Source organism: Colletotrichum chrysophilum (assembly GCF_026319265.1).
Source record: "Colletotrichum chrysophilum strain AFK26 chromosome Unknown scaffold_378, whole genome shotgun sequence".
In the NCBI taxonomy this organism is placed as follows: Eukaryota; Fungi; Ascomycota; class Sordariomycetes; order Glomerellales; family Glomerellaceae; genus Colletotrichum; species Colletotrichum chrysophilum.
In genome coordinates, this window is record NW_026517665.1 from 111 (window position 1) to 12,529 (window position 12,419).

A 12,419-nucleotide genomic window follows, 5' to 3' on the forward strand; every position below is an offset into this window, starting at 1 on the left:
ATATCAATCCGGGCTCTAGCCCGTGACACTACGACATCCAACAAGAGAAGAACTACATTGCGTCGTACAGAATCACAAGTCCCAGCACGCAAGACTATTTATACCACCACAGACACCACGCCACACCAAGCTCCACCCAGCAACGATCTCCCATAAAAGCCATCGCCAGGCCATTTCCTTCCCGCAAGGCAATGAGTCCATGATTCTGAGTTCTTTCCCGAAACTTTTACTCAGCCTTTGCTGTTTCTTGACTCAGATGATCTAGTGTATAGATACGGTCACGGCGCTTTCGATCCCCCGCGATCGCTCCCCCGTCGTCGTCCACCGTCTCCGACGTAACAAACTCCCAGCGTATTCCTACACGGCCGAGAACATTGACAAAATGACAAAGCGGGGAAGAGTTGGGCTCTCACTCAGATTACATCGGAAGTTTGCTTCTGACTGGAGAGCAGCAGCTCGTACCCCCATCTGTGTTGGCGTTCTCGTCGCTGCCACTGTTCCGTGTAGAGCCATGTCCCGTGCTAGGAACATTTATGTCACAACAGCAGCCAATCAATCCGATCACGTCATCACAAGAATGGGACAACCAAGTTCAATCTAGTTTTCTTTCTTCATTCATCTAGTATCTTATCGAGTATGCAGTCTACCGACAGCATACACATAATTCTCATAGGAGACGGGGCGTGGTCGCGATCCGGCCACCAAGCTTCGGCCGTAGCCGGACCACACGATAGCTCCCACGCCGGCCATCAATGCTTTCATATATATATCCCGAGTCCTCCTCTTGATATTGCGTACGTTTGATAGATCCATGAACTCCCAAACAAAACACCAGTGGCCGATGTCAAACCAATCGGCAGATGCAAAATGTTCGCGTCCCTAGCCTGTCCACAAATCCGTATTTTCGCAATCCCGATTCCCTAACCAATCCAAGGCACTTTTATGTTGCCAACTCTCCTCAAGTGGCTGCGGTATCGACCCGCGCCCCATCGCAAGGATGGCCGAAATGTGTAGTAAAAATAAAAGGTCTTAGGAGAAGAAGCCAGCGCTTGACATAGGAAATTAATAGCATGTGACAATCTGCGTCAACTAAATGCTTATAGATGGAGCCAGTAATATGTGCACTAGATCAACGAAGAGTATTGAAGTCCATCTCAGCGGGCATGCCAGTCATACCTGGCATATCCGAGTTGGCTCGTTGAAGCGCGTGGAAAGTTTCGCCGACAGCCCGCGGCAACGGCTGTTGTGGTATGGCGTAACTGTTGGCCCGCTGGGGTTGCTGACGAGATATGGAGTTCATCAGGTTGTTCCCACCAGGACCCATTGGATGGGATGTCGGTATTGACGGCGCGTTCATCTGCTGCTGTCCCTGGAACGACGGTGGACTGATGCTGCCCATGTTCTGGCCTTGCTGCATGTTGTGGTTGTGATGCTGGTTCATGTTGGGCTGCATCTGTTGTTGATTCATGCCTTGGTTCTGCAACATGTGATGCGACTGATGTTGTTGATGTTGGTTCGAACCACCGATCGACGATCCATTTTGTCCCATCGGACTCATGACCATATCGGGCATCTGCGCGCATCCATAATCGTTCATCCCGTTGTGTGGGTACTCCATGGGTGGAGACATGATGGCTGGCGAGCTCGCGAAAGGCGAGTTCATGTCTGCAGTCGTGGCAGGCACGGAAACGGACGGGGCTCCAGTGGAGACGTTGGCGTCGCTTACGTTGCTGTTCATGTCCGACATGCCATACTTTTTGTCATAGTCGGCAACGGAAAACTTCCGGTCGTAGTCGGTGTCCATCTGCATTTGCATCTGGGGAGGCTGCGCCATGCCAGCGTTTCCGAAGCCGTCAAAAATGTCAATAGCGCCCAGGTTGGCGTTCTCGGGAGCGTTCTGCAGCATGGGGTTGGTCAGGCGAGGCATGATGTCGGCGACCTTGTTGAGAAGCAGGGGCAGGAAGCGGAAATCGCTGTGGCGGAGGACGGCAACAATGTTGAGCGTCTGGTTGAGTTGCTCGCGGGGACCGACAGTGAAGGGGTCCCGGGCGGCGGGTTGCACTGCGAGGAAGTCGGTCATGTTGCAAGTGATTTGGAAGAGCTTTTCGATCTGCATCTTAGTCAGCTCACTGCGATTCATTCAGCGAAGTTTGGTTCTTACCAGTCCGGAACCCATGAGCTCCATGCCCTGTCCAGGGAAGTGAGATGCGAGGTTCATCAACATTTCGCGTGACAAGTCGACGGGGTATTGGAAGTTGTTCATGCTCTCCTCGTTCTGAGAGTTCATGCTGCCGTGGGTCAGCTGCCAGACGGTGGTCTTCAGCCACTGCTGGTTCGTGCGCAAGTCGGACAACTGTCCATCCTGGCAGAGGTATGTCGGCAGGACCTCGTTCAACTGCTTCTGCAGGTTAGAAACGTAGAGGTTGCTTCGGGCCTTGTTCCAGACGGCGGTGAAGGCATCGTCGAAGGGGTGGAACAGGTTCACCAGCATAATGAAGCTGTTGAGCTGGTGGCTGAGTGGGTCGCTCGGGTCATCGGCGGAGTTAGGCGGTTGAATGGTGGCTTGAAGTGTCAAAGGTCTCTGGTGCTGAATAGCGTGGGCCCTGAATGAAGATCGCCCGTTAGTGATGAAACATGGCGTTGGAATAAGAAAAATGCTCATTACCTTTCCATAACGTAGAAGAGCCAGTACAGGCGTCTTCTCCGAGAAGACTCGGCGTTGTCCCACTGGGGACTGCGGTAGGTCTCCTCCTTGGTCATGCCGCTCATGTGCATCATGGTGGAAGCCTCGCGGAGATAGTACCAGGCCTTGTTGTGCATCTCCATGCCGTGGTAGCAACCGTAGATGAAGAAGTTTGTGGCGAGTGTGTTGAATGTCGGGCCTTCCGAGGGGCCGGTGAGGTAATCGTAGCCCTTGCGAACCTGCAGCGTCTCCTCCAAAAGCAACTGGGTGGCGACGATGGCGGCACCAGGCATAACGTCGAGGTTGAAGGGGTCGCCGGCGGGCATGGACATTCCGGGCTGGAGCATCATGAAAGCGCACAGAGAGGTCAGCAGGCAGTAGGTGTCGGGGTCGCGCTCCATGTAGGGGAGTTGCTGTTCGATCTTGTGGCGGTCGAGGATAGGCATCTTCTCGTAGAGGTTGGCAAAGTAGAAGTCGATGCATTCCTTGACGAGCTCGCTGGAGAGCAGACCGGGCGTCGGAGCGAGGCTGACGGGTCCTGGAGGGCCTGACATGCCGTTCATGCGGTTCTGGACCTTTGCCGACAAACTCGTCTGTCGCTGTGTTTCCCTCAGCTCGCTAATGACCTTTGCGCGGGAGCCCTTGGGGCCCTTCTTCTGAGGGATGGCATTGTAGGTGCAGGACAGCTGGGCAGTGTGGCAATTACGGCACGGGTTGACGCCGTCGCATTTGACCTTGCGACGATGGCAGGCGTCACAGGCCCGCTTGACGGCCTGTGTCATGTTGGCGACGTGCGGTGAAGACGTGGTTGCGGTATTGCTGGTGTCGGGGTCCCGTCGTGGGCGTCGTCGGGTGTCGTCGTCTCGCGGGTTAGGGATGGGTCTGCTGCAATTACTCTGCACGGCTGTGGCTGAAAGCGGCGGGTGATGGCATCGACAGCGAGATTTCCAGCGGGCGCAAGAGACGATTGAGTTTTGCGGGGAAAGGAGACTGATAAGGGAAGTGGTAGGCGTGGGAAGGGGGAGTCGTGGAGGAGTTTGTGAGGATGGATCGCAGTATTCGGCCCTTTCTGTATGCACACGCTGGGAGCGAAACGCGGGGGATGGTGCCAAAATCCGGGGCTGCAACGCCCGTTACAACCCTTTCCAGTCGTCTGTGCAGAAGGATAGCAAGCGTTAATCGAGTGCCGGACGTCGACGGTGGCTGTTTCGTCTGGAGTTTGTCGCTTTTGCCTCGAGAGAAAAACACAACTGGCGATGTTGAAGGAGAGACTGGGAGTGGCTTCTCGGTGAGGGTCGGTAGGTTGGTGAGGAAGAGGAGTTCGGGTGCGGGTGGGCGAGGGAGGATGGATGTATGGAACCGCAGTGGGCTGAGGGAAGTCACATACTATGTAAGGTAGAAGAGGGAAAGTGGAAGAGGAAAAGAGGACAGGCACGGCACGGGCTGGAAGGAAGTTGGTGTGAGTGCGAGCTACGCTTAGGTGGTCAACGAGTGGAGAATAAGGGAAAGAGCGGCGCGCGAGAGTCTGAAGATGAACAAGGGTGGTGGGCACTCGCACCTGCACTTCGGTTGTTGCTAAGAAAATGGGCATCGAATCGACGGGAAGGAGAGGACGAGAGGCCAGAGGAGAGGACTTTCCTTCCAGTGCCCGAGGTGACGGGAACAGGTACCTCTGCGGTGTACGGATACTTGGGGGCGCTCCTAGTGTGTTTGGTGGGCTTGGCCTGGGCTGCTAGGCCTCTTGCAGCAAGACGCTAGCCCGACTGAGAGGCGCGGCTTGGGGAGACGACGGCCTCTGGACTGGTCACTGCCCCCGGGGGAGGAGACGAGCACTGGGCAGAGAAAAAGGCGCTAGCAAGGAGACAGGTCACAGCCTTGAGGAGATGAAAAAAATTGTCAGACACACTGTGGGGAACACGGTGGGCATTGCCTAGTACCTGAGGGAGTTGGGGTGACAGCCCACCTTCTCCTCGGGTGCTTCCCCACAGTGAGGCGTCATTTTCACCAGACCAACGGCACTGTGCGCAGGGGGCGCCTTCCTCGCTGTGTTCTGTCTGTTCGTCCCTTGTTGTCTGCATTGTATCCGGTACGTATCTTTTACCTGCTGCTGTCAACACTCCATCGCCCATTGTGTCTCTTCTCCATTGTGAAAATGGTGCAAATTTCCACGGTCAATGCAGAGGAGCCAAGGGGTCCCTGATATTTCTGAAGAATAACTGGAAACAGCCCCGAACGCCAGCAGGTCCTCTTCTCTATTGGTGTTGAGCTCGGCTGCACGGAACTGCTGGAGATGAGGGCAAGAGACCGTCATGGCCAAGAGGCAGAGAGGGATATTTGGCAGGAGCAGCAACACAGGGCGATGCGCGGGAGACGCCGCCTGCAACGTCGTACGAAGGCTGGAGCTGCTGCCTGTACATGGCATTTCGTAACGAGCAGGCCAATGAGAGGCGTCACCCTCCAAGTATTCGTACCTCAAGGAACGCCAAACCGAGGCAAGACCAAGGCCAGGTGCTACTTTGTACCTTCCATTGGGAGTCCACCTAAGCGACAGACAGTCAGCGACTGCGCCTACGAATGCCTCCAATGTACCTCTCGCCCTTCCAGCCGCAGGAGAGTACATGCTACCAGACTGCTGTCCAGACTCACGTCCAGGCCGTTGGAGTGCTGAGCCGTCCGCTGACCTGCTCCTCCAGCTGCTGCATGCCAGTCGCCTCTTCTCTCGCAGTACCCGACGGCAACGGCAGCCGCCGTCCTTTTCTCGACGTTTCAGTCGCAACTTGACCGAGGTCAGGATTTCACAGAATACTCGCCTCACTTTCGACCTCCTTCTGCGGTGCTTGTTCAGGACGCATCTTTCTCGGTATGCGCAAGCCGCGGAACGACAATGACGCTCACTGGGCAAGCCACATCACCTCAGCTGCTGGTCTCGTGATGCCCCTCCGCCATTCCCGTACTCGACCCTCATCACCACCAATTTGCCCACCGGCACTCGTTACGAACAACGACGACGCCAGCAGAACACGAGCCAAACCGCCTGCGAGCACCCCAAGCCCGCCACGCCGTCCCTTTGTTTTCACTGGGTCCTATGGGCCATGGCGCGCTGCCGCCCATTGTCTGATCTGATCTGATCTGGCCCTGCTGGAGCCCCTAGCCAACTTCCAGCCTTTTGTCCCGTCCCAACAAGCCGGCATCGCCTGCGTTTTGCCCATAATTGCACCAGTCCACTCAAATCTCCTGCCCGTTGCCAACTGTCTCGCAGCTCCTCGACATTTCGAAATTTGAGGCACACGAAACCGCCTGTGCGAGGGACATCCCTCGCCGCACCTCGACAGCCACGCCAGCAGCCACAAACAGACGCACTGATGCGCCCATGGGGATGCTGGACGCAGGGACACCGTTGACCCGGGATGCGATGTCTTGCCCTGCCTCCGTATTGCCGGTCCGTGGGCATTGCTTGCAATTGCTTATTGCTGTCTCTGTCAATATGGGGGACGCGGCATTCCAGGTTTCTCGAAAAAGCCTCTCAACACCGGCTGTCTCGACTCTCGATGGGGCTCGGGTCAATGCCGACCAATCTTCGACGCCACTACCGTCCAGTAGTTCAGCAGAGCATGAACTCTGTTCTGTTGGCCTCGACGAGATGCTGATCGTCCGACACTTGGGATGGCTGAAGGCGCCGTCCAACACTACAGCCTGCAGCGTCTGTTCCCACTGACTGAGCACTTGGGCTCCTCTAACCCAACGACCAGCCCTCAAAAGTTCTCACCGGCTCCTGTGTTCTGACGGGGCTGGAATCGGTCTATGATGGCCATGCAGCAAGCATGCTTCGATAACCCACAACTTGGGCATCGATCGAGATGGGGTTCCTTTGCTCGCCGTAGCAGACAATTCCCAGCGCTTCACGCTCGGTAATGATGGCTTCCGCAATCCTGTCGGCACACTGTCCACACGCAAACACGGCTTGGTCTTGGCAATCTGGCAACTCGCAAGCAATCTCACAAGTCACACTTACCCTCCATCAATGACCCCTGGGCCTGTCATCCCCCAGATCTCCCTCAAGCGACACAGCAGGGAACCTTCCAAATTGTCTTCCACCGTGCTTCTATTCGCTCCAGTCCGCCTATCAAACAACGTCTTGCCCTCGACACCCTCCTTGGTCGACCCAGCTCGCCGTTTGCAGCCTGTCACGGCGTCAACTGCCATGCAGGTCGTCTACTTCTGCCCAGCAAATGTTTGCCAATCCAACTAGAGGCATTTCTAAGGTCGTCTTTTGCCAGATACAGACCATGACGACCACATCTCACCTTCATTGTCTCTGGCGCCGGCCCTGACATCCAATTCAGGACTCATTTTGATCATGACAAAAAAGTCAGACATCAGGGCAACCACCCCGTCGTGGCGGAGGCCAAACCAACGCTACAGCTACACGTACATGAGACGGCGTGTTAGTGTCCGCCGCCTGCCTCCCCGCCGCCGCTAACGTGCATCAACACCGCCTCTGTCTGCAAATGCCGTCCTCCCGGCACGCCCGGAGAAGGGCGACTGCTCTTATGTCAGCGGCAAAAAGTCCCTCGTGGCACAGCAGCTGAGGACAAACATGCGAGTCGACATAATCGTGTCAGTCCCAGCATCTAGGAATGCTACGTTTCGACGCATACGCAGTCGCAACGGGGCTGGAGAGCCTGTTCTGACCCTGGCATCCCCCTCGTGGCACCAGAGGCACGACAGCCGCCGTAAATGTCCATGTTCTCTGGGCAGAGAGAAATGCGAATCTCCTCAGACAGCAGTTCCACAGGGCCAGTTCCCAGGCGCACGGCGTCTTCTCCCTGCTCTGATCCCTTCCATGACAGCGCCCAGCCCAAGATGGCTGCATCAGCACATCGCCGTCCGTCCACAGCTCCACCGCCGTTTTCCCCATGCCCAAGTATCGGCCAGCGAGCCAGCGAACCAGCGCTCGAGCAGCCGGGGTTGCGGAGGCCGCTTTCACCAAACCAGGCGGAACGGCACCGCGCCCCCAAATCCGATGGAATGATTCTGTGCGTCCCCCCTCCGCTCTCAGCCCACTTTCCACCTCCACATGCGCCATCCCGTTCCCGGATTAGCGCTGTCGGTCGGCCCGATAAGGCGCTACTGCAGTCTGCCTCTTTTTCTTCAGCACCCGCGGCCAGTGACATGCAAGGCTGAGGAACAGACACAGACAGCTGCCTCATCTACACCGTGGCGCCCCAAACACTCGTGCGCTGCGCATCCTAGACCGCCGTCAACACATGGCTGCACAACCGTTTGATTGTTCGCAAACACGGCCCAGAAAGGTCTGGATGCCTTCCGTGGCTTGTTTCTTGTCCAACGCCGCGGAAGATGCCGCCGTGGTCGTCGACAGAGTTCGCCAGTGACAGGGCGCCCCGACCACCTGGTTAGACTTTGTCCATCTCATCTCTGATGCGCAGTTTCATGAGACGGCAGGCTGTTGTCGGCTATTGCCCAGCTGGATCGGCGTTAACATTCCCAACCTCCGACCGGCAACTCAGGGCTGAAACATGGAGGTCAATTGCCGGCCATCATATCAGACACTTCACAGGGAGAGCACCGGGCATGTTGCGAACTGATCAAGAAGAGTTGTTGTTACAGCTCAACTGCCGACGATGTGCTCCGGACAGGAGGAAGTTCATGAATAATCCCCACATTCCCTAACGCCGCCAAGATATCCCAAAGAATCCGATTAACCGTACCCAAGACCAATTTCCCTGATAGACACTCTTACAGATCCTCGTACGAACTGGGCGGACAGTTGCCCTTGCACCGCTTCGGGACATACCGCACGCTGTCGGCGCAGTTGTTCGCGTCCCCGTGCTCTCCAAGCTCGCTAGCAGGAACAAACTGCCCGGTCTGCAAGCTGCCCTTCAAGAAGTAGCTATACCACGCCTCGTGCAGCACATCCCTCTTACGTCCCGAACACCGCAGTACCACCTTACCCCCGCTCAGCCTCTCCAGCGTCTTCGTCACGTCCTTGATGGGATACGTCTTCTCCCGCGAGGGCACGATGCCCGCCCGCTCGAGCGCCGTGAAGGTGTCCAGCTGCTTGAAGAGCGCAAACGCGCGGGTGAAGTAGTCGACGACCTCGACGCCGGCGTCGTAGCTCTCGCCGTAGCAGCGGGTCGAGAGCGTGTTGATGCACGAGGCGTGCTTGTTGTATTCGTGCGCCCAGAGGTGGTTGTTGGTCCCGTAGGCCGCGACCCAGTACCGCTCCATGGACGCGAGCAGGTCGGATTGCCCGTAGTGGCGGAGGATGTCGGTGATGTTGTTGAAGTGCGGCGTCATGCCGCAGAAGGCCTTGTAGCTCCCGTCGCAGAGGTCCGGCCTGTCCCCAAGGTTCAGTGTCAGTGCGTGTTTTGCATGAGGGGTCTTGAAGTCAATTCCGCCAGTTTTTGTCTGTGATGTGATGTGATTCTCCCAGCGACGAGATGTGATCTCCCTAGATTGAAGAGGAGAGGAGGGGGTGAAGCGTACCATAGTCCATGAACAGTCCAGTCCTCCTCGCTCCCGCCCGCGTGCACCGTGTCATCCCAGAACTGCGTCAGCAGAATGCGCCCCGACGGCGCGACGAAGCAGCACGAGTCGGTCCCGGAGCCCGGGCTGGAGCAGCTTGTCGGGCCGTCGACGGGGCAGGAGGGGGCGCCGGAGAGGGGCTCGTAGGGGGTTACTTCTCCGTTCCATGCAGCTGCGGCAGCATCGTGTGAGAGCGGGTGTTGGTGGTGGGTTAAGGGTAGGAGGGAGGTGAAGCTTGTGAAGAGGGATTTGAGCGACGGCGGCATTTTGGAGGTTTGATTGTGGTTGTTGGGTTGATTGCTTGAAGCTGGATTGATGGCGAGGCGAGGAGGGTGAGGTGGTGACGATGTTGCGAGGCGGAGCTGTCTGGCGAGCTGCACCGGGGGATTCTGCCGTGTCATGTGGGGATTTGGCTGGGGCTGGGGGGACACCGCTTTGGGTTTGGGAGGTGTGATTGGGTGGGGATGGGGAGGAGTGGGTTTGGTGGGGGTGTGACGTGCAGGGGGGGCACGTGGGTTTGGTGTTGGTTTGGAGAGGGGAGGTGTAAGTGGATGGATGAGGGCAGATGAATGGATTGATGAGGACCTTGGAGGTATTGCTTGAGAGGTAGATGGGAGAGTTGAGGTAGAGGATTTGAATTCTGTCGTTTTTGGGGAGTTTGAGAGGGGTGTGGGATGCTGTTGAATTTTGGTGCAACTTATTGTGATGTTTTATTTTTGATGTCATTGATGCGGGTGTTGCTGCCGTCGCCATTATCCTTATTCTTTACAGCAGCGCTTTTCCGTGGTAAGTAATGCTGGATTTTCAAGACTTGAACGTCGTGGTAAATGCGTTGTCATTCATCGCGTCACACTTTGTACTTAGATCGGGACTTGACCTTGGAGGTCAACAAGGTGCATAGCCAAGGTATGGGCGATATGGCCGACCCCATCATCCATGAACTAATTCTTTGTTTTGGGAAGACATATAAGTGTGTACAGCACGGCTGTCTATAAATATGATGCTTTCGCTGGGTTCGTCAAGAATAAAAAAAACAGCACAAATGGTCGAAACCGGTGTCATCTTGGGCTCGCTGCAATGTACATGTTTGTGATCGCCAATTCCAGCATTGCTGCGTTTAAGTTATGTTTAGGTTGCTGTATGCATCTTAGATTGCGTCTGACTTGGAGTCTTTGATAATACTTGAATACGTCGGGGTGCATCATGGACGACGAGGTTGATGGACGGCCAGGTGTCACGGGCTAGAGCCCGGCCGAGATCTCCGGCTTTGCCGGAGCAGCTACCGAGATCCGGCTCCGCCAGATCCACTATTCTGCTGTAGCACACCGCCTAGCCCCGGTCTGCATCACTGCTGCTAGGCGCCTATCCCTGTAAAGTCCTTTCCTCCTTCTTCAGCTTAGAATAGTCAATCGACGGCACCTCTACGTTGAACAAGCCTAGGGGCCAGCCCCTTACATAACTAAAACTTCTTTAAAATTTAAAGGTTAAAATTAATTAGTTTAATTTAGTTTTCTAATATAAGTATGATTATATATATACTTTTATTAAAAGAGAGGCTAATAAGTTTAAAAAATAAATAATATCTATAGTATTATATATAGATTTTTAGAACTTTAAAATATCTATACTTATAAGATCTTTTAAGTTAATAAGTACTACTTTTTAGTTTTAACTTAGAAGTTACTTCTTTGTCATAAGCTTTATAATAATATAGCTTATTATATCTTTATAAAATAAATATTTCCATATTTAGAGGAATTATATTTTATTATTAAATTTCTTTATTAATTAAGTATAAGTATATATCTTAACTAGTAGTTTATTAGTATTAGTTTTATAAAATAAAGTAATATAAAAATCAATATTAATATTAATAATTAAGTTTAACATTAAGTTAGATTATTTTACTTTAATATTATTAATATATTTTATTAAGCTTTAAATAATAATCATAAGAAATTTTATAATATTTAGAATATAAAGCTTAAATTTAATAAGGTTTAAAGTTTTTATAAATAAGTTCTATTAGAAATTTATTAACTTTAGTATTAATATAAAACCTTTAAATTTATCTATATAAGTTAAGTTAATAGTTTCTAGCTTTAAAATTATAGACAAAATTAATATTATAGTATATATATACTACTTAAATATTAACTAATATAATAGTAAAATAGTTAAATCTAGCTTTCTTAAAGTAATAAGTAGATATACTAATATAACTATAGATAAAATATAATAGATCTATGTAATCCTATATAGAATTATATAGAAGTATAGAATATTTAACATATATACTTATTTAGCCATACGTCTAAATCTATATCTATATTTAATTATTTATAGCTAACTTAGGTCTATATAGTAGTATAGCTATAGCTTTAGGGTTTATCTATATTAGGTAATTTCTGAATTTTGACCTAGTGAGCCCTGTAGGCTGCTGTAAGGGTCTAGGACAAGGTCGGTGCCATTGGTCTAGCCTACTACTACGAGCATTCCAAGCTGGAGGAAAGAAGAACCATTCTGGTGCTCTTCTCATCTTTAAATACATGTGAGTCTTCTTCCAGAAGCTTCCATTGAGTAAGGGCCGACAAGGTTCTCATAACCTTCCACGATATTCTGTAACCTTCCGAAGTATTCCATAGCTGAGGGTCTAGCCGAAGCTTCATATCGGTCCATAGACCGTGACATCAATAGCTAACTATTATACTTTTTAAAAAAACTAAGTTATATTATTAATATAACCTTTATAAGCTTATAATTTAAAAATACTTAATATAATAACTTTCTCTCAAGTAAGATATACCTCTTATAAGCTTTTTAGTCTCTTCTAACTACTAGCTCTTAATAATAATTTATATCTAATTTTCTTCAGTTTAAATTAGCTTCAAAATATACTACTAAAAATACTTTACTACCTACTAACTAATAGATAGATAATAGTAGTAGTAGTTAGAATGTTATATCTACTTATAGTCTGTTTCTAAATAAATATCTAACTATAAAGCATATTTCAGCCTAAATAACAAGTAGTATAGATAGCGCCTAACTCACGCAATCCAACTATCTCCACATGCTATCATTAGTCAGCCCCATCTTAATTCCCAACGTCTCTGATCAGTCACAGCAGACGTTAATAGTCATGCACCATTGCATTCCATCGCGACCATGTCCGAATGACTCCATGGCC

General features: G+C 51.8%; 2 protein-coding genes across 2 annotated transcripts; both read right to left on the minus strand.

Annotated features, from left to right (window-relative positions):
* Window positions 1–1,129: 1,129 nt before the first annotated feature.
* COL26b_014420 (uncharacterized protein) lies at window positions 1,130–3,465 on the minus strand (the record flags this gene model as incomplete). Its single annotated transcript, XM_053186991.1, has 3 exons — window positions 1,130–2,110; window positions 2,162–2,603; window positions 2,666–3,465. The coding sequence occupies 3 exons, from the start codon at window positions 3,463–3,465 to the stop codon at window positions 1,130–1,132; spliced, it is 2,223 nt and encodes a 740-aa protein (XP_053029063.1).
* Window positions 3,466–8,440: 4,975 nt separating this feature from the next.
* COL26b_014421 (uncharacterized protein) lies at window positions 8,441–9,495 on the minus strand (the record flags this gene model as incomplete). The annotated part of the gene is made up of 2 exons (XM_053186992.1): window positions 8,441–9,041; window positions 9,191–9,495. The coding sequence occupies 2 exons, from the start codon at window positions 9,493–9,495 to the stop codon at window positions 8,441–8,443; spliced, it is 906 nt and encodes a 301-aa protein (XP_053029064.1).
* Window positions 9,496–12,419: the final 2,924 nt, after the last annotated feature.